This window comes from Orcinus orca, chromosome 18 (genome assembly GCF_937001465.1).
Source record: "Orcinus orca chromosome 18, mOrcOrc1.1, whole genome shotgun sequence".
NCBI classification, from domain to species: domain Eukaryota; kingdom Metazoa; phylum Chordata; class Mammalia; order Artiodactyla; family Delphinidae; genus Orcinus; species Orcinus orca.
The window spans coordinates 12,688,593-12,711,138 of NC_064576.1; the positions used below are offsets into that span (position 1 = coordinate 12,688,593).

The 22,546-nt window shown below is 41.2% G+C and overlaps 1 protein-coding gene and 1 long non-coding RNA gene across 19 annotated transcripts in view; one reads left to right on the plus strand and one right to left on the minus strand.

Moving 5' to 3' along the window:
• The window catches only part of LOC117202793 (uncharacterized), a 74,968-nt gene that overhangs the window by 51,414 nt on the left and 1,008 nt on the right, over window positions 1-22,546 (plus strand). Inside the window, exons 3-4 of the long non-coding RNA XR_004485265.2 lie at window positions 20,093-20,189; window positions 21,754-21,811. This is a non-coding gene — a long non-coding RNA (uncharacterized LOC117202793). The remainder of the gene's footprint in view (window positions 1-20,092; window positions 20,190-21,753; window positions 21,812-22,546) is intronic.
• MBNL2 (muscleblind like splicing regulator 2) overlaps window positions 1-22,546 on the minus strand; it is a 152,848-nt gene that overhangs the window by 4,084 nt on the left and 126,218 nt on the right. For 6 of the 18 annotated variants that reach the window (XM_033435111.2, XM_033435112.2, XM_004273647.3 and 3 more), the window contains one exon: window positions 22,164-22,258. The exons of 8 other annotated variants lie outside the window; for them this stretch is intronic. In XM_033435111.2, coding sequence (XP_033291002.1) covers window positions 22,164-22,258 — 95 coding nt within the window. Of the gene's footprint in view, window positions 1-5,465; window positions 5,692-22,163; window positions 22,259-22,546 lie in introns of those variants that run through there. 4 more of the 18 variants (XR_004485263.2, XM_049701182.1, XM_049701183.1 and 1 more) reach the window with 4 other exon arrangements.

Sequence of the window (22,546 nt, forward strand, 5' to 3'; positions counted from 1 at the left end):
TATAATGGTTTATATGTAAATATTATCATACTGTCTTTGAACAGTCATTGCAAATAGCTAACATTCAAATTCTTCAGATGGCTATATTATAGCTTCATTTTTAGATTTAGATATTTGATTATTAAATAGGAATTATTCTGTTTCATCCCTTAGCTTCAATCTTGTCTGTAAGTTTTCCAAATAAGAATGTGCCCTAGGACATCAGATCATGTTTTTCTTTTGTCTTTCTTTTCACTTTAGCAGAAGCCTCTCTAAAATATTTATGGAAAACAAACTTGCAGTTTCTTAAATTGATATATATAATAATATATGCTTTAGAACATATTCACATTCTTGCTTATTAACTGAAATGAAAATGCCATATAGGATGAAAATTCCCAACCACCTGGAAAGAAAAACTATCCTACAGAGAGCCCAGCAACGGGCAAATCTGTATTATAGAAATTAGTTAACAATGCTTTGGACTTGAATTTGACAAACAGACGTGTCCGACCACCCAGATGTAATTGAACTGTAAATCAGCCCTGCAGTTAACTAAAAGCATTAACTGGGCTCACCCAGACTGCTTTGCCTCTCTGCCTCAGCCTACACACCATCCGTTGTATGGATAAAGACGTAAATAAAAATGACCTCTGGTACTACTGAACTCTCAGCCGCACTGCTTCCTGGCATCTAGGCCAGAAAACTCTGGCCATACCCTGGTCTATGCGTTGGGCTGTCTTGAGGACTGTATGTGTGATGTTAAAAAATGAATTACACCCCCGCCAGCTGTGAGCTTCAAGAGGTTTAAGAGATTTGATCTTAGATGGTAGGAAAGCTATGGGTGTTTTTTGGTGGTAACGTTTTTCTCAAAAATACCATTTGATTATTAAATTTTTTCCTGAGAAATATAGCTTTGTTGGTACAGTCTGAATTAGGTGTACTCTGGGGTGAAATACATTTTGGAAATATAGACAGATGAGGAATGCAGATGAGGACCGGTTCCCCACTGAGAGCCTCTTGTTGCACTCCTGCCCCTTTGATCACTGCTTCTGATGTTAGAAGGCACATGACATTACAGGTCGTAGGGCCCACAGGGAGGGGAGGACAGTTTCCAGCAGGAAGGAACCTCTGGAGGGAAGAGGAGGGCCAAGTGGGCGTCTGTCAAGCGGGAAGGGTGTGGAGAAGCTGTTTTGAGGGAAGGAGGGCTCTTCTGTCTAGTTTTTGCTATGGCTTTTCTTTAGTCAGATTATATTTTTAATTCACATCAAAACACCATAATTTAAAACAAGATGAATAGGTAATCTTGTGTTTCCCTATTGCCTCTCTTTGGAGATTCTCTTCCACACCAATTCAATATGAACATATAAAATAGGTTCTATATATGAAAACTTCTTCAGCCTCCATTGTAATTTCAATGGCCAGGAGGATCAAAAGCTTCAGGAGGGGGCTTCCCTGGTGGCGCAGTGGTTGAGAGTCCGCCTGCCGATGCAGGGGACGCGGGTTCGTGCCCCGGTCCGGGAGGATCCCATATGCCGCGGAGCGGCTGGGCCCGTGAGCCATGGCCACTGAGCCTGCACGTCCGGAGCCTGTGCTCCGCAACGGGAGAGGCCACAACAGTGAGAGGCCCGTGTACCACAAAAAAAAAAAAAAAAAAAAGCTTCAGGAGGTACCTGAATATTTCAATATAGATACAAAATTCCTAAAAGAACAGGCTTATATGTGGTCCCAGAACATGGGCTCCAAGTCTGATATTGACAAGTCCTAATCCTGAGCCGGCCTATTTTAAAACAATGGTTAAGTAAACCACAGTTCACCAAAGTGACCTTTATAGACTAGCTGTCAGTGGCATCCTTCCTGCCCTGAACTCATCAAAACTGAGGCTGATATCCAAAATTCCTTCCTCAACCTCCAGGCACTGCAGCCCATGCTTTTTTGGAAAGGTCAGTCGAAAACTCCCCTGGGGACTGCCAGCATATGTAGAGGTCAGAGAAATAGCTACTACACTAGGTCCCCTAAAAGTCCCCTCCCTGAAGCATCATTATTATCTCTGTTTTAATTTTAATAGATACTCCCCTGATTTTCCAGGAGGTACTAAGAAAGTTTTATCAAAGCCTTAAGAGCTATGTCAGTATTGCCGGTCATATTTCACAGACATGGAGAAGGCAGCATGAACAGTGTCAGCTGGCTTGCACAATATACCAAGTACTTGTGCAAACCATCATGAGCTTAGAGGTGTTAGCTCACTCTGCTCCCTGGCATGGGAATCCCCTCCAGGGTGTAGTGACAGTCTGCGATGGGACCAGGAGACAGTAATTCCAAAGAGCAGGTCTGTGCCTCTCAGGGTGCCAGTGGAGGTCAGTGCTCAGAACCCCTCTGCGAGCTTGGGAATCAGGGAAAGGCGAGGCCATGGGGTAGGGCCTAAAGCAAACAGAGCCTGGAGCACTGGATGAGAGGCAGCAATGACTGTGTGCAAGAACCAGGTGCATAGCAACTGCTGAGGGACCTGTGGGCTGCTAGGCTCCCTGCTAGGTCATCCCTGCCTGGGTGGCCAACCACATCCTAGCCTAGGCCTCCTCCAGACGGATGCTGCAAACGTCTGCTTATGACAGCAGAAGCCCCGACCCAATCAGAGTTCCACCGCTTCAGCTTCTAAGGAGCCCTGGCAAGCTGTATCATAGGAAAGAAATCGAATATATTGAACAAGTTGTATTTCTGTTTATCTCTCTGATAGACTAGTCCCTCAAATAAGTATTATTTTCTATAACAGAATCATGATGAAGATGGGGATTAAATTATTAAAATAAGATTCTAGCTAACCTTTTATGGTAAATCAAAATCTTGAACTGAAAGCATTATTTTCAATTTCTTTTTCCACTAAAAGGAGAACACACAAAAATGAGAATAGCTGATGCCCACCAAATCGGTGATTCTGTTTTTAAGACAAAGACACACTTGATCTCAAAAAATGACTGCGTTCATAAATCTTCAGTGGACCCTCTAGTTTTTTTTGTGTGTGTGTGGTACACGGGCCTCTCACCATTGTGGCCTCTCCCGTTGCGGAGCACAGGCTCCGGACGCGCAGGCTCAGCGGCCATGGCTCACGGGCCCAGCTGCTCCGCGGCATGTGGGATCCTCCCGGACCGGGGCGCGAACCCGTGTCCCCTGCATCGGCAGGTGGACTCCCAACCACTGCGCCACCAGGGAAGCCCGGACCCTCTAGTTTTAACAAGAGTGTCTGCAGGCAAAAATATCAGTTGGCTGCAACAGAGTCTACCAAGCAATGAACATCTCCTTCAAGTGGTTGGATTTAAGAATGTAAAGATTCTGCTTAATCCACATCCGTAAATTATTCCCATATGAGCCCAGGACACAATGAGTCTCATTTTTATTTACTGAAGACAAAATATGTATGGCCTCAAAGAACATCAAATGGGTTGTTTCCCCATCAAATGTGTTATGAGCAACCATTTAATAACCCCTGCATCCCCAGTGAAATGCCTACCGTTGACTCACAGTGCGATGGCAGTCAAGCTCATCGCAGAGAGGACCGGGTTAGGCACTGCCTGAATACTAAGCCTACTGGGGCCAGGCAGGAAGTGTGCATAAGTGGGTGGATGAGGCTGGAAGTGTGGCAGATGGAAGGGCCCGTGCCTAGAAGGAATGGAGCAACAGGTACTCACCTCCAGCCACCTGTCACCTGCAGAAGCCTGGGCTCTATAGTGCCTGACCTTTCCATCTGCCAAAATAAGCTGGAAATTCAGCTGCTGATTCACATTATGGAAAACAACTCTGTATGGGTCAGATATCTTTGGGCTGAATTCAGCTATGAGCTGCTAGTTTGTGTTCTCCTTGAGCCTTACTTTCTTGAAGGAGATATCTACTAAGCCTGGATTGCTAGCTTCCTGAGCCGGGCAGTAGCCAAGGCTGAAGGCATCATCCAGGGAGGCAGCGCTGGTGATGGTGGGCGGGATCAAGAGAGCACGTCTAATGGGGAGTTCATCCTGCAACGTTCAGACATTTGGCTTTCACCCAAAGGAACGGGGTACTTGACCCACCGGTACCTTCTACCTAAGAAGAAATTACTGACCTCCCTTGACTGAGTCACCAGATATGAAATACACATGTTGCCTTGTCTTTTCCAAGCTGATGATGGATTCAGAATGAGCCATCATGTGCCCTTACCTTTGGTGTGCACTTGAAAAAAAGCTGACCAGAGTGAGAAATGCACTCGGTTGAAAGCAAAATAGTCTGTGCAGAGGCTGAAACACTGAACTGGAAAGCATGAATACCACGAACTCAACAGCAGAACTAACTAGCACTCATGCAAGAGGGTTCAAAGAAGACAAATCAACATATAATTTCCTCAGTGCTTCACAGGTATCAAGTATTAATACTTTCTGAGTTTTCTACCTTGTGGCTGATCTCCAGGAAATGTACATGTAAATAATTGTGGAAATTGTGAGCTTCTAGATGACTTCTAGACATGTTCGCACTTCTTATGTAAATGTGTTCATTGCAGACATTCAGAGATGTCAGATGAGTTATCCTTTAAAATGTTAGTTCAGTAGTAAATTCAGTAAGAACTCTTACTGCTTGGCTTAAATGATAGAAAAAAACATTTCAGTGAAAAGACCAACTGTTTCTAGGGATCCAAACCACGAGAAACAGAAAAGAGGGCTAATGAATGTTTTAGTTAAACATTCAATACTAACTCTCTTTGTAACGTTGAGTTTGGAGAGGTAGATATAATATACCTTATCAAATATCTGTGTGGCCTTGCTGAAATCTGAAGGAATCTCAGTGGATCTGCATACCACTAGCATAAGAGCTCAAGCAGACATTTCCAAGCAGGGCTGTTGCATTAACTGGGTCCACAGCGCAACCGAATTTCGTAAGGACAGGGGCACTGTCTCATTCCTCTTTAGATCCCTAGTAAAAAGGATGGGACTGGCTATATAGGAGACACTTCTTAATTACTGGTTGCATGGATGGCTGAATAAGTAAGAACTTACCGAGGCATAATGCCACAATGTTGGCATCTACAGAAGACCAACAGGCCTCTCACAAGCAAGAGGTTGCAGTGGAGGCAGGAAAAGAACCCCTTGGAGAGTTTACATCTCTTACGCTTTCAGAGCAGCTAAGGCTTCAGGAACATCCAAGAAAAAGAAACATTCATCCCCATCCCCCCACCCCATGTTCTATACAGATAAAAGGAAAAATATTCCAGGCTGGGGGCAGAATCACTCAGAGGATGGAAACATGGCAGATAAACAAAAATGGCACCTGAAGAAAACTTCTAGACTTAGAGTATTTCTTAGAAATCTCTTCTCATGGTTACAGGGCCCTGTTTCCTCAGAAGGTAATTAAAGAAAGGGATGTTTCACTGTCTCCTTAAACAAAACTTATTATTAATCTAAAAATAGACAACTGGATGGAATTTCCTAAAAATATGGCCAAGCTAAGGAGGCCAGCCTGTTGCTCACCATCCCAGTATCTTTGTCTTTATTCACGGTATTCTTCTTGTTCTCTCACTCATGTCGCTCTTCGCTACTTTCCACTGGCGTTCCTCCGTCCTCCAGGCCCTGCGTTATTTAATATTCTCTGCATCTTCTCCCTAGCACTCCACACGTCTTCTCCATGGAAGCCTCTACTGTCTGAAATTCCCTGGTTTTGTCTGAGAGGTGAAACTTGTATTTTGGTTGAAGCAAACTACACAAAAGCAGAAAGACATTTGTATATCTTTGGCTGCCAGAGAATTCTGTACTTAATTCTAGGGTAGATTACTATAGATTAGCATACTATGAATTATTAACATCGAAAGCAAATGCCTTTGGTTTCTTGGTGGACATATGTTATCAGAGTAATTCTCATGATATGTGTTGATCAATGAACACTTTCAAGAACTTTGACTTATTTCATGACTATTTGTAAATTTTGTTTTTGAAGATTTTTTTTGATGTGGACATTTTTTAAAGTCTTTATTGAATTTGTTACAGTATTGCTTCTGTTTTCTGTTTTTGTTTTTTTGGCCATGAGGCCTGTGGGATCTTAGCTCCCCGACCAGGGATTGAACCCGCACCCCCTGCATTGCAAGGCGAAGTCTTAGCCGGGGGACCACCAAGGAAGTCCCAGTATTTGTAAATTTTTTTTTTTTTTTTTTTTTTTTTGTGTTACACGGGCCTCTCACTGCTGTGGCCTCTTCCATTAAGGAGCACAGGCTCCGGACGCTCAGGCCCAGCGGGCATGGCTCACGGGCCCAGCCGCTCCGCGGCACGTGGGACCCTCCCGGTCCAGGGCACGAACCCGTGTCCCCTGCATCGGCAGGCGGACCCCCAACCACTGCGCCACCAGGGAAGCCCCTGTAAATTTTAATTGTATAAAAAGTTCAAAGATAATTAGAGGTGCATGAAAAGACACTTTGAAAACCAGTCACATTCATTATTTGAGCGGTACGTTTTTCCAGGGCAGGGCAGGGTCTTCTGCTGTATTTGATTTGTTTTCCAAGTGGAGTTTTATTTATACAGAAAAGGCATATACTGGGTTGTGGGAGAAAATTCTCAAGTGTGACAACCAGTTTCACTCTTGGGAAGAGCAACCTGAGGTTGGTGGGAAGGCCCACAATATTTAGCAGAACTTAAAGAGTACTTCAGTGCAGATTATTGTTTTGCCTTCTGTCATTAATATAAAGTTTACACTTAAAACTCTAATTCTTCTGTTTCCAATGACATATCACTTTGCTGATGACTCACGACTGTCTAATATTTTCCACTCTACGATATTTGAACAAAAAGACTTTTCAGATCTACTTTCTAAGAATTATCATTTAAAATACTACTAACTGAGTTTTTGTATGAAAGGCAGTAACACTGGCCTCACTGAAAATTACTGACGAGGGTCCACACTGGCGATTTATATCATCTGGATAAAATACATACATGGAGCTTCTTGATTTGAGCAAGATTCCACTCCTTGCATGAGTCCAAGTCACCTGGAAAAATCCAGCCTCTTGTGAGGATTGCAGCGATGCTCTGATCATGATTCCCAGCTCCACCCCTGAGGGAATGCTGAGGTTTACTTCTGTTGCCTTCATGGTGAGATGGGAGTCTACACCTCAGATCATCTAAAAATCCATACATCATTCATGGGTGACTTTTTCTCCAAAATGATATTTATGAGGAAGAAAGGAAAGGCATTTGAGAGGAGATTTTGTATTCCTCATGCTTCCCCCTGTTGCTATAGCAGTGTTGAAAAGAAAATCGTATTTGGGAGTGTTGTGTGCTCATTCAGGAAGAGAGGGGCTATGAGACCATGTTTGCTCTGCAGGTGCCAGAGCAGGTCGAAGTAAAACAAAATGCTAGATTGGAAGGGCCACACGACAGCCAGGAAAAAAGAAATTGGCAAATCAATTATAGCATCCAAGGCAAATGAGAAAGAGGGTGGTGTGAATGCATCTGGTGGCCACCCCGGACCAGGTTCCAGCTTTTACCTTCCTATTCATCCTCTGGCATTCTTGGTTCCACGCCCTACATCCCATTCCTACTCCACACACCTTCCCCAACAAACATTCCAATCACGCAATGAACCATAGACTGTGGTTCCTCTCCCCTCAGCTGGTGGAGAAGGTGAAGGACTTTCCTATCACACGCTGTCTGGGACTTTGGGTTAAGCATATGCTTTTGGCATCTTTCTTGAATCCTAAAGATGTAGAAACATCCATGCACATGGTATTTAGCCTCTTTCATGCTGTGAGCACAATATTATCCTTGAGCAATGTCACCAGTTAAGTAAACTATTATAGGCCAGCCTGGAGACCTAACCATCAAATCCACCACTGTCTCCATAGGAAAATTACTTGAGTTCCAAACCAAGTGGCAAAGGGAATTTTGAACAAACATTTTTAAAATTAGGGACTGTATGTATATCAAGGAAGGCTAAATTCCTCTACTACATCAAGAAATAATATATAATAATTGGGCCACACTATTTAAAAATACTGTAAAATATTATAGAAAAGGTAATAAGATATTTTTCTAAAAATATTAAGTTTAGAATATGTGCAGTGAGATACGGAGCAAGCAAGGCTGTCTGGGATTAGACAGGCTGCCCACATCTGAGGCTACTTCAGGGAAGGTGACCTCTGGACATGAAGGGAGAATCTAAGAAAACATTTTTTCTACCTTTAAAAACCAGTTTATGCAGCGACTGAAAAGAAATTCCGAAAGCATTCCTTTAAACCTGTTTTTTTCAATATGGGGTTTTGCTCCCAGTAATAAATTGAAGAATCAGGCCAAGAAAAATCACAGAAGCAGGATCCTGCTGGATTCAACATTAAGTCCCCAGTCCTGCTCAGCGCCCTGCTTTTGTATCCTCTACCATTATGTTAGACTTAGGATCCTGGGCACATCTTGGCCGTAGTAAAACAGTGGAGCAGAATGTATAATTCAGTCTGCTAAGAACTGGTTTTTAAGACACCAAAGGCAGAAAATTAACCAAATGCTGGGATTCAGTGAAAAGAAGGGTAAGTTAATGTCATGCGCAGGACGTGAAGTGTGCCTTTGTGTATTGTAGTCATCGTCCACATTTCTCAAATTGATAGGATGACACTGCCATTTAAAAATTTCCAGCAAAAGTAGTTTTGTTTTGTTTTCTTCCTTTTTCGTTCTTTGCCTGGGTGTTTGTGTATGTGTGTCAGAGAGCGAGAGAAAGATGAACAAAACCACTCAATGTGTGTAAAATAATGGTGCAAAGGAAAAATCAAAGAGAGTCCTGGAGTGGCATTTCGGGAGGCTTGTTTGTGCCACCAACGAGCTTTGTGTCCCTTCTGGGCCTCAGTGTTTCACTCTGCTTGTACCACATTGGCACCTCTGCAGTGTGGTGGGTAGTTAACCAGGTTGCCATCTGTCCTCCCTAATAACTCCTCAGAAAGTGCCCTAAATATCCTGGTATAATAGATGGCAAAATAGAAACCAAAGGAAGAAAGCAAGCTCCTACGTTCTCTCTTATTTCTCTGTTACTAGCTGTCCTCCCTCAAAGCTCAGTGCTTAGGCCCATTCTTTCAGCTTCTCTACTTTTTGAGATGATCCTTATTATATAATAATTACTTTGACTGTAATTACTTACATGTTGGTTTATTGCCTGTCCCCTTGACAGTGTAAGAGCCACAAGAACAGGGACTGTTTTGTTCATTGCTGTATTCCCAGAATTTTGAATTTCACATGACACATAGTGGGCTCTTTATAAACATTTGTTGAGAAAAAGTATGAAGATGCATTGCACTGGGTTAACAGTGGGCTTTTGTTATGGCCTCAGAATAGACTCAGCTTCTAGCCTGCATGGTTCACTGAGGAAGAATTTGCATTTGCACTCAGTTACCTGTTTCATGAAAAGAGAACTCTTAAAGGAAAACACAGCAACAATAAATAATTTTTAATGTGAAAAGAATAATTTTATACTATGGATTAAAAAAAACAAAAACCTACGTATAATTAGGCATCTTTCTTTCCAATCCTAATTCTTTCTTCTTTGGAGAAATGTCTATTCAGATCCTTCACCCAATTAAAATATTGTGGTAAAGTAAGCAGAGCATAAAACTGACCATTTTAACCATTTTTAAGTGTATGGTTCAGTGGCATTAAGTACACTCACACTATTGTGCAATTGTCGCCACCATCCATCTCCAGAACTTTTCATCATTCCAAACTGAAGCTCTGTGCCCATTAAACAATAACTCCCTCTTCTCCTTTCTTGCCAATACTTAACGCCTCCTTCCTTCTTTCCCTCCTGTCCTTCTTTTTATCCTCCCCATTTTGGGCTTCAAAATGGAATTTTTCTGTTTGCGTGCCTGAATCGTCATCGATTCCTTGGGATACTATGGAATTGAGCTCTATGGTTTTACCTACAACTGAATTAACCTCTAGTCACTCCTTTCACAGTTGCCTCCTCCAGGCTGCCCAAAACATTCCTTCTCAAGTAGAACGAATCAAGTAGTGATGTTCGTTTAACCTGAGATTTATATGAAGGTAAGGTTCTGTGAAAACAGTGGAGAAAAACAGTATCTCTCTTTTAAAATTATTGTTTAGAAAAAAAAAATAAGAGTCCTGGATGAAAGGACTCCTCCTGGTAGACTCTTTTTTTACAGAAGTTTCCTGCCAGTTTGCCACCCTTGGAAGGGTGAAATGGTGCCCTCATTCATCCACTTTCTAGCTCTTGTTTACTGGACTGAAATTTGAATTTCCTTGTTGGTCTCATCAACTAACCATATTTTCAGACATTTCTGATATCGAACTTGGATTTTAAAAAGGTTTGCTTCTACTGGAACTTTCTTCTTAAATGGTTAAAACTTTGTAAACCAATAGGTAAATTCAGTAGTTAGCAGTTTTTAAGGGAACCATATAAAGAACTTCACCCCAGTCCTACATTGACCATAAGCTCCAATCTAATTCAAATATGGTGGAGACACAAGAGAACAGGATTTGGAGATCAGTGAACCTGAGTTCTAAAACTGTCCAGCCACTTCCAACCTGCTTGAATCTTAAGCACATTATTCTTTAAAATTTGCTCTCCTCTGGAAAATAGATGAGACACTTCACAGAGTTCTACTGAATATTAAATTAAATAATGTATATAAAGTGTCTGATATGTAGTAGTGTTTTTTGATAAATGTTGCTTCCCTTCCCTTGGTCTATTTATTTGAAAATTCATAATCCTAAATAAAATTTGGTTTCAGCTTCTACTTAAATAGGCATTCAAATAATAATTTTGTGCATTTAAATATTATATGATCTGTATGACACTCCATATGTGTTGATAATAAATTTGATTTTGATGAGATTAGGATTTTCTAAGATGTCAAATGCACTTCCCTTTCTGTGTATGTATATCTTGACCTGTCACTGACAACTAAATAAATATAGGCTGAACTTCTTTATTGTTCGTGAAAGTCTTGACTGTCATTCATATTAATCATTTTCCAAACTAAAATCTTTTATTATAAAAGCATCAACATCCAGTACCATACAGTGATCAAAGTCTACTGCAATAGAAAATTACATCCCTGGTGGTCCAGTGGTTAAGACTCCATGCTTCCACTGCAGGGGGCACGAGTTCAATCCCTGGTCCGGGAAATTCCGCATGCCACAGGGTGTGGCCAAATAGATAAATTAATTAATTAAATTAAATAATAAATAAAAAATCAAGTTAAAAAAAAAGTTACATCCCATGGGAGGCAGCATCTCCCACTCTTTAAATTTAGATCCAGTTCAAACCCAGCTTCTAGACCTAATAACTGTGTTACCATGGGTAAGTGATTCAACATCTTTTATTCTTAGTATTTCTCTTCTCTGTAATGGGAATCAAACGTTGTCCCTAATGCATAAGTAGTTGTGAGCCTTAGATAATGTAATTAACAAGTGCTTGGTGGTAGTAAGCAGATGCTACTGTTATCCTGTGGTAATAGTTCACCTATTTTAATTTCTTAGGCTATGCCACAAAACATGAATATGAATAGTTTGACAAGGTATAGCATTTACTAATAATTCTTAGATCACTGGGCTTAGAGCAAACCACTATTTATGGACGCTTCTGCACACCCAGTCTTGTCTAATAAACACCCATACTTCAATTTTCAAACCTTCACCTCTTCTCAGATAGGTTCACATAACCAGCAGGAAAAATGAGGGGACTTAGGTTATGAGTTTATGTTAAAAAAAAAAAAAAAAAGAAAGCAATTCTTAAACACAGTTTTCCAAGGCAAAGGAATATGGTAGGGTTTTCTTCTCATTCTTCACACACACCTTAGATCTCCCTATTTTAACTTCTTTCCTTGTTCAAGGCCATCCTTAGTGTTACAGGGGTCAGAGAAGACCAAAGAAAAGAAGATGAACAATAGGAATTGATTCAAGCAATTCCTTTTCTCCTGGATCTTCATAACTAAAGTGGTTCTCTGGCCCTTTCAAATATCTCGGGATAACAATGACAAGAATTGAAAGAATGACTAATGGAAGAGTTATGAGCAATATTTTGAGAAAAAGAAGGAATTGAGTTTAACATCCTTGGGTATCTTTTTGATTCCTCCAAAACCTTTCTAAATTTTAAGGAGGAAGAAAATCTATTGACTCTTCAAAAAAATGTATAGCTAGCATATTCATGCTGGATTGTGGTTTGAGGGAGGGAAAGAGGACTAAGCATGGTGTTAGGAGATCAGTTTCTAATCCCTTACGTAACCTTGACTGAGTCACTTAACCATTGTAGGTCCTTTTCCTCATTATAAAATGGAAGGTTAGGAGCTTGGGGGAGGTTGTATATCTGGTTTTGCCACTTAATAGATGACCTTGCACAAGTTTTTCAGCTTCTCAAAGCTGCAGTCTCCGTATCTGTATATTAGGGAGAAGAATATTTCCTTACTGGGCCATTTTGGGTTTTAATGAGATAGTTTGTATAAAAGCTTAGCATGATGTCTGGCAGTTGGTAAGAGCTTACTCATGGAGAGACGCTTGTGTTATCTTTGTGCTGTCTGTATGCTCTGTAGTACTTTGGGGTCCCTTTAATGATCATTTAAAGCACTTTCTCAGGAAGGCAGTGTGGTGAAAGGGAAAAAACACTACCCTAGGCAGGACACAGACAATTGGGTTCTAGTCCTGGCTCTCTTATTATTTATGTGACTTGGGTAAGCCACCTTACTGATCTGGGGTCTTGTTCCAATTTATAATGTAACTTGCATCATCATTTCCCTTTTCTGTTACTATAGAAGTATGGCATGGTTGTAGTCAGTTTGCTCTTTTGACTTATCGCCTTTCATAACTTTGATGTAGTTAATGCAGGTCTTGGGTCAGACCTGCAGTACCTGAGGCAACAGTGACTATGGGAAAATGGGTGACGTTTTACAGCATTCAGCTCAATGATGCTGCCAGAAATGCATTGTGGTAAATACCGAAAGGTGTCTGTATTTGATTAGAGGAAGCTCATCGACATAAACTCTGAGATCTTTGGAAACTCCAGAGCAAGGAGAGTGACGATAATACTATAATTTGATCACTGAGAGTTAAAACAGACAGACCAAAAGTTTCAGCATATTATATGTGATGCCGAGGCATGATGGAGTCTAAGTGCTAGACTAGCTGTAGTTTTTCATAAACCAGTGTCAGAAAATCCCAGGCAACAAATTTCTCCTTTATAGTACAAATAAAGTGAAGAAGTGTCAACAGGAGCCATTGTATCTATGTAAGTCGTCGGGAGAAATGTCTTGTAGAAGGTTGATGTGGCGGGGAGCTGAGAGCTGGTGAATCCACAGATGCTATAGAAACTGGCAGGGGCCGCTGGGAGACTAAAGGATCAAAATGCCTCCCTGAATTTTCTTGATTTTCTTAGTTACAGTCTGTCCTCCTTCATAGCTTCAGGTTCTGAATTCATGGATTCAACCAACCATGGATAGAAAATATTTGAAAAAATAAAATTCCAGAAAGTTCCAAAAAAAAACCACTTGAATCTGTCATGCGCTGGCAACTATTCACCATAGCATTTACATTGTCTTAGGTAACATAGAGATGATTTAAGGTAGAAGAGAGGATGTGCATAGGTTATATGCAAATGTGCCATTTTATATAAGGGACTTGGGCATCCATGGATTTTGGTATTACTCGGGGTCCTGGAACCAATGCCCCACAGATACTGAGGGACGAGTGTATTCATCCTCCCCTCCCCACATTTTCCCTTTTCTCTCTATCCCAATTTTATCACTTCATCAACAAAGTAGCTTCCTTACCAGTTAACCTGCGCTCAGCCCATCCCAGCTCACACCTACCCACTCACTTCCTGTAGATGAGTGTTGCAAGTCTCTCGTTTTGCATTTTGCTGCCCTGCCCTCAGCCTGCCTTTTGACCTCCTCAGTAACCTAACCTCTCCTCACCTGCTCAAGGAGATTTTCTAGTCCTGCCCACGTGTGTCTTCCCTTCACTCCCTCACTCACCGCGGTGTGGCCTTTAGTGCGTGTGAGCTACACTGTCCCCCCCTTTAGATCTGATGTAGTAATAGCTGCTCTGTCTGCATCTTTTGTGGGATAAAGTCCAAAACTGATTCTGAAACTCCTATCTGAGCCGCGAAGGCTACTGGGGAAGAAGGTGGGATAAGGGGGAAGCATTGACCTCAGGGTCAGAGTTTTGAGGTCAAATGCAGGCCCTTCTACTGATTAGAGCCACGGCCACATCTGAGCCTTGATGTCTTCACATGTTAAAGAGCGAGAATAGGGCCCATCTGATAGGGTTAAATGTGAGAACACATGTAAAGCATGATGCTGGTACATTTATAATGCCAGTCTCCTTGCCCCTTACCCCACCCCCAGCTCTACCCCTTACATTTCACTCTGGTCAGGAACAACCTCACCAGTTCCTTATCTAATTCCTACACATCCTTCAAGGCCTGCCTTGCACTTCTATACACAGTAGTGTGTATCTGTTAGTCCCAAGCTCCTAATTTACCCCCTCCCGCTTCGGGCAAGGCTCTGCCGTGGAGCTTGCGTCCCACGTGCACAATGTTTGAATCCTCGACTCTTTCACTTTGTGGCCTTGTCTGATTGCGTCACATCTCTTTGACTAGGCAGTAAACTCCTGGGTACCCTTAGCACCTCCCACACTGGTGACCTCTAGACTGTTCAGCAGACTCAGCCAGGTCTGACCTTGGAAGCCATTGACTCCTGAGATGTGGCCCAGAGAGAATGCTGGAAGAGGCTGAGAGGCCGGACCTCATGCCAGTTTGTCTTTGACTCATCATGGCGTCATATCCAGTAAGTGAAGTGACAGGCCAGCTTTGTGTCAGGAGACGGCAAGGATCTCTCCTCTCCATCCACCCACACAGCAAGGCTGGCAACTTCCCCAAACATGCAGGTAGAAGTGTGGGAAGGCAGGCAGCAGTGGCAAAACTTGGGGAGATAGATGCCTATAAGTCAAAGATTTTCTCCGTTCATAGCAATTTTTATTAAAAACAAGACCCCATTCATCTTTCAACCCTTGACAATGGATCCAAATTCCTGCACTGTGCCTAGTCTCTCCTTCCTTACAAATGTAGAGCTGGAAATAAACACACATATAGGATGAGCTCTATGTTTATTCCTCTCAAAGAGGAAACCTACGATTAGAAAAATGAGCATGATTTTATTATGGTCAACAAAAGCCAAAGTACTGCTGGGAATATAACTTTTCAATCTAAAAAGATTCCCCCAAATTCCATCAAAATGCAAAAGAGGATGGGATTTGAAGTAAAGTAAGTAGGATGATCCACCAGGCAGTCAATTTCCACGTAAGGACCCTTGACATTTTCTCTTCAACTGCACAAAATTGGAGCTGATATTATGTCTTTAGGAGCTGTATACAAAAGAATTCTACTCAAGTTTCTCACCATGAGGTGTAAATTATTCATGAAAGATGAAAATGTACTAGATTACAACACTTAATATAACTTAGCCTTTTCTTGGAGAATCTGCAAATACATATATTAATTAAACCTCATGGTAGCTCTGCAAAGCAGCTGCTCCTGAGGCAGGAAAATAAGAGGCCTTTTTTCTTCTTATTTTCTGCTTTCTTGAAGAGAAAAAATAATCTGCCTCTCTATGGTTCTCACAGATCCAGCTCCACCTAAGACATACGGAGCGGCCCTCCCACCTCTCCTCTCCACCTTAAACATCTTTTTTTTTTTTCACCAGACTAGCAAGACTGGATTCCAGTGCCCCAGCCACGTTGCACCATGGAATTGAGACTCAAATTGCCAAGCAGCTTTAACCAATGGTGTTAACTGAACGCAAACGCCGCCATTTTTTTTGTTTTGATTTTTTTATTTGAAGAGATATACAGCAGGCTCCAGTTAATCTCCCTCTCTCTCCTCCTCTGTCCCTCCACCCCTCTTTCTCTCCACACACACACACACACACACACACACACACACACACACACACGTCCCTCTCTCCACAAAATATTTGATATGGCGATTCTACCTCATTTGAGGCAACCAGATCCATTACTGAAATGGAACCTTCCTCTATAGTTAGAAGATCAGCACAGAGTTAGAGAAGGCCGAACAACGTTAGCAGTATGATGATGCTGAGATGGGTGTCTCAGCCCGAGCACTATTAACAGGCCCTGGATTTGGACAGTTGCTGTCCAGGCCCTTTCAGAGCACAACATACTTGGGGCCCAGCTGCTTTCTGTTGACTGTTCTCAGGACCCAGCAAACTGCGGGAAAGGAGTGGTTCACAGTTCGATCATCCATGCAGGGAGGCCAGTCGCTCTCCTGTATATTTCAGGGGAGGGAACTAACAGGGGTCTGCTCCTCCCACGCTGGGGCTTTGCAGAACCCAGATTTTTCTTGTGAAAAAACACAGGCTCCAAATGGGTCAAGTGGTGAATAGTGGGGAACGTTTAATGCCTCCTACATTTGTCTGAATATAGTCCTAACAGATGACTTTGAATAATAGATGTTTTAGAAAACTCTTTGAGATGAGAGATTAAGTAAAACATGACCTTACCTTTCTAGACTTCTTGGTTAGGATGGGGTGATTTACTGTAACTTTGTATATAGAAGTCCAAGAATCTACATACAAATAGCTTTGAAGTTGTGTTCATGTTTATGTGTGAGAAATGAGTAAAATCTGATGCTCTAAACTTTTCTCATCTCCCTTTAGTAATTTGTAGCAGGCCTGATGAAGCATAATATAGGTATCTGGTTGCATGTAATTATTTTGTCTGGTAAGATACCGTTGAAATTGTTATTATATATATACTAATCAGGCATGTCTGGAAAATGGGGATTTTCTGACTTACCAAATATCCCAATAAATGGAGGGCTAGGAATGTATAATATGTTATTAACTAATTTTCAATAAACTCTTCCTAAGGCCAGCTTTCTGTTGAATGGATTTAATCTTTGGAAGAGGATTCAGAAGATGTGATAAAACCTTGAGGTCATAATTAAACACCAATCAGCACTTTTTGGAGATGTAATTAGTGTTGTTAACATATTGCCAGAAATATAATTGATTTCACCAGCTTTAAAGGCACTGCGTGGGATGCTCTATTAAAATATTCCTAATATCCAGTATGTAAGAATTTGCCTTCCTAGCATGGACTCATGACCCAGAATGAATTAGATGAATAACTGCCCTCCGCGTCCACATAGCTCTAGCTGTGGACATGTGGACAACACGTATTCACTCCAAACCTGAAGGGACCCTTTCTTCCAGGCAAAGGCCTGGGAGGTGTCTGAACTTTTGTGGCTCTGATGTCTCATTCGGGTAGAGAGTGGGGAGCCGCATATTAGGCGCAAGTACCCTCGAGGCATTTGCCCAGGGAGTCCACCCAAAGGCTATCCTTAAATTCAGGTCCTACAGAGGCAACTTCCTGTGGTTAACCTTTCATGTCAGCCCACATCTCTTCTTCTGCTACATGACATTTATTTGGACAGGTTTTGCCATAGTATGAAACCATTTTTATGTTTCTCTTTGGCTAAACGCGCCTCTCCCTATGTAACAGGCAAAGGCAAGGCAAAGTCGGCCACTCGCCGGCTGCCACTGTCCCACTTCCGGCTCTTGTGGAAGCCTCTCCACGGTCTCCGCAGACTCTCCTGCCTTGTCTCCATCTGCCTGCTCTTCTCAGAGTTGTGTTCCGTCACTTTCCTGCTTGAAAACCTTCAGTGGCCAAATAAAGGCCAGCGAACCCTTTACCCTGTCATTTAAGGTCCTACACACTCGGAATCAAACCTGTGTTGTAGCCGCTCACGAAAACTGGTGCTCTGGCCAACGGGATTGTTAGTTTTTCTCTGCTAAGCTTTACACTTCCCCACCTTTGTTGTATATCAGCACTGTCATTCCATCCATCTAATGACGATGCTTTAAGGAACACGCAGATAGAGTCCTTGTGGAATTCAGAGGATAGAAAAAAGAAATTCTAGCTGCAGGGGTTCAGGGAAAGACTCAGAATACAAATTGTATTTCAATTGGGCCTTCAAGGATGTTATCAGATAAGGTGAATAATCTCTGTATATAAATGAAGAAACTAAGATTTAAAATATATTTACTAGGAAATTATTTTCTCCCCTTTTGAAATAGAATGTATTTTTGAAGTAAAAAAATAATAAAGCAATAACAGGATAGAGTACCATAATAATTTAAGTTAGAGGGATTTCAATCTGCACTCTCATTTTATTAAATAAAATTTCTTATAATGTGCAAAAAACTAGATCCATATACTAAGCTCCTGACCTCTCCTCTTTCACTGTATACTCTAAGATTAAATTGGCTTCAATATAGGCATCTACAGATGTATATATACATCCTGACGTTCTATTAGCGGACTGAAATTGACTGACTTATATAGTACCTGGGTTTTCATTTCTGATTTCCCTTGTCACGATGCTACTTGTGAGATGAGTGGCAGAGGCTGGGAGTAAAGTCCAGGGCCATGATTCACACAAAAGAAGCCCATGAATCTGCTTCACCAGGACTAATGACTAATTCCTTTTCACTTCTCGTCTTAGTTCTCATCTTACTTGTACAGAAATTATTCATACTTTTCGGTCACTGGGTATAATATAACATAGACTATTAATAAATAGTTCTGTATCATAATTAATATATATCAACTATGTATATGGTTTCTAAATGTGACCTGGGTATTACATAACTAGCCTGAAGCTCTGCTCAGATGCAGTTCATCTCCCCACCTTAGAACTCACCTCAGTCTGAGCTGCATCAGCAGAACGCCTTCATTTTCCCTAGAGCAACAGAGCTTGCTGCTATTGAATTGCACTTTAAAGACAGTTTTACCTGTGGAAGAAGTGACTTCCGTTCATTTATAATTATAGAGAGAGGCAGTGTAGCATGGTGGTTAAGAGCAAGGCCTCTGGGATCAAACTGCCTGGGTTTAAATTCCAGCAAGACCATTTATTAGATGTCTAACTTTGGCTAAGTTGGTTAACCTTGGTTTCAGTTTTACTGTCTATAAAATGGGGGTGACAGTAATATTTATAACACTGTAGTAAGGATTGAGTATATCCTATACATATGTATTCTTTCTCATATGATATATATAATATGATATATTAAAATATGTAATGTATTGTATAAGAGAGAAACCATTTAGAATAGTATCTTATATCTATAAGTAATTTGTTAATAATATTATTATTAGGTGTAACTTGTATATTAAGGCCCAAAGACCTTAATTGAAACAGGAGATAGCTGTTGGTAAATTTGTTTATTGTATTTTGGTTTATATATCTACTCCCAGAGCTAAATAACCAAAAAATAATTTACTATTTCCCAGAAGTATTTGGATCTTGTCGTCATTTAATTTCAAACTGCAAGTCTAAGTTCAGTTAAAACTTTCATTGCTGTCACCTTGATTAAGCCCTGAGGGTAGAATTTATAGATTTATTGCCAGTTCAACTTGACTCATCATGGGGTAACATGTGAAGGAAACCTGGGCCGGAGGAGCTGTCATGGGATGTTTTGGTGTATGTTCTTTCTTCTCTGAATGACTTGTATCTTATTACAAATACTTATGAGATTTGAACTATTTGAGCTGACAGTCTAAATTGATCAAATGAACTAAAAAGCTGTCAAAACCCTACCACATTTTGTGTTAAAGACAGATGGCTCAATGAAGGGAAAGAAGGGAGGATGCGTATCATGCACTGAACTCTGAAATCATTAGCACCACTTTCTACTCTGTGTTTACCTTTATAATCTCATGCGTTGGGCTTAGCACAGCAGCTAAGGAACCATAGGTTTGTTGAATCTCAGAGCTGAAAGGGACCTCGGAGGCCATCTAGTTTTAATCTTCCTTTTACAAGTGAGGAAACAGATTCATTTTGTTTAAATGACATGTAATTCACATGGACATGATTCAGTGTGAGTTTAAAGGGCGAAATCTTAATAAGATGAAAACTTGTCATTTCACAGCCATCAGAAATCTCTCTGAATTCTGAACTCTTGGGCACTAAAAGAATTTCCAAGTTCTTTTGTAGCTGCTTTGCTCTTTGAAACTTGTTGAAAATACATTAAGAATATCATATCTGAAAATTTATGTTTACTACTATTTCTTTTTCTGTTGTCTTCATGTGCAAGCAGACTTTCATTAACAGTCATCACTGAAGTGCAGTCCAGCAACGATTACATCTGATAAACTGCAAAATGGAGAATCTAGGATTCTTGAAGCTACTGTCAGGTACTCCTATAATTATACTTCTTTGGATTTAATTGACGTTAACTTGTTAGTTCCTTTACCAATCACACTCTGCTGAAAAGTGATATATTTTAGCTTCTGAATAGTTATGCTTCCCCTACACACATACATAAACCTACGCATACGTATGCAATCTCAATTTTTTCTACCAAATTGAGCCAAAGAATCATTAGGCTGGAAAAATATTTATGATACATGATCAAGAATTTATCATAATAAAGGGACTTATCCTAAAACTCCAAAATAGTTCTTTATCTTGACTTCCTTTCCATTCCCAGGAAAGAGCTCTCTGTATTAGAAGTGCTTAACTTGCCATAAAGTATAACGTTACATTCCATTGTAACGAACACTCTATTATGCTTGAAACTTGCTTTCTGATGAAGGGACTTTATATAAAACTTCTGCTCCAGATCGCAAAAACATGGTTCAGGAAGACAGGACTTAGACATAAAAGAAACCTTTCCAGTTTCCCTACTAAGAATGACCATGTGAAAAGAGGTGCTTTGAACCTAATGATGGAAGGACGCACACTGTCTCTCCCTTCTGCCATCCCATCATTTAAAAAAATCTTCGCAGCTAAGAAAGTGATTTGCTGTTCTTTGTTCTATCTGTTTGGAAGCTGAGCTAGCTTTCCTTAGAGGGAAGCTGGCATGTTGAGGTGGCGAGTGAAGAGCCAAAGCGTTGTCAGCAGTTGGTATTGCCTCTGAGGGCCTGCTTGGCCTCTCCTCCCTCCCTCCTCGATCTTTTCTGCTTTATCAAAACTCAGAGGGCACAGGAGGAGCTCACAGGATTTTACTTTTATTCCTTCATATAAGTGCACTCACGCCTATCTATTCAGCAATGAAACCTATAGCTCTGGAATCACTCATTCACTAGAACTGGGAAAGAAGCGTGACTCAGCCCTTCCCGCCTGCAGAATGTAGTTTGGAATCTGCTATTTATGCCCAGACATGATTTTTTTCCAGTTTATCCCGTTAGCTGGGACCTTCCCTCCACCTCCTCCTATATGTCTTGTCATCTTTTATCAGTACAGTTGATTTTATTAAAACAAAAATCAAAACAAAACAAAACGAGAAAAAACCCACTACACTCACAGCAAAACCAGAATGGCTCTTCTGTGAAGGGAGAGCATGCGCAGTCAAGTGTTTTTCCGGGCATGTGAGAGTTTATGCTTTTACGCCTCTCCTGGGACCAGAAGCACATGTTTGCAAGTTGGTTGGCTGGGGTTAGGGTTACAGTCAGCCTGTGACGACAGGAAACAGCCAGCTGGCCCTCCCTGAGAAAGAGTCCATCCGAGGTCTCACTGGCACATGCGTTAAACCAAAAGAATTACACGCCCCTAATCAGTTATATCCAGCCTTTGTGAACTCGGTGGCCCCGTACTCTTCTTCCAGGACCGTTTGTCTCTCACTTGGGAACCAAGCGAGTTTGGGAGCACATAGGATCCAGGTGAAATGTTAACAAGAATCATTCAGACCTCAAATTTGACACTAAGGGAAAAGGGGAGACTTTTCTAAGAGGAGAATTTTCTTTTCCTCCACAATAGATAATAGGGTCTCTGAATGAACTGAATCCAAATACAGCCAGCTCTGAAGCACTCCCAGGTGAGCTTTTCTGATTTTTCTGTGACAATTCACAAAGCCCTGGATGCGTAATGCTGCCCTGAAAGGAATGTAAGCCTGTCAGGTTAATCACACAATATTAGGTACGGAAACGAACAGCGCAACACGAAACACAGCTACATCATTATTTGCAGTAAATGTTAACTCTAAATAAGTGCAACCTGTCCACAAATGCTGGCCATAAACTAATCAAAAAAATAAAATAAAATAAAATCTGATGGATAAACATGAAAAAAAAAATTCTCCCTGAGAATTTTTTTTTTTTTTTTTTTTAACTATCAGCACTCATTTAGAGTTTGGGATTTGTGAAAGAAAAGCTTTAAAAGGAGCAAACCTGATTGGCTGTGGCTGCTGCTGCGAAGGGGGCACTTGTTGCAGGAGCTGTTGCCGCAGAGACAGTGGCTGACGTAGCGCTGTGCATCATGGGTACTTTCAGGAGGGGGACCATGGGAGCAATGAACAGGAGGGTGTAGCGTTACGGTAACAGAAGTGGCATTTTGGCATATGGTGAATATCAGAGCAGCAAGCCATCATGGGTTAAACCAGCAGATGGCATGCAATCACAATGCAAAGCAAGGAAGCATATGGGAGAGAAATAAAAAAAAGGGAAAATAGCTTATTACAAGTACAATTAAAGGAAGTTTTAAAATATCATCAGTGATTCCCAGAAAGGCCAAAGCAGATTACTTTGGTTGATGTATTTATAAACCCTTTTAC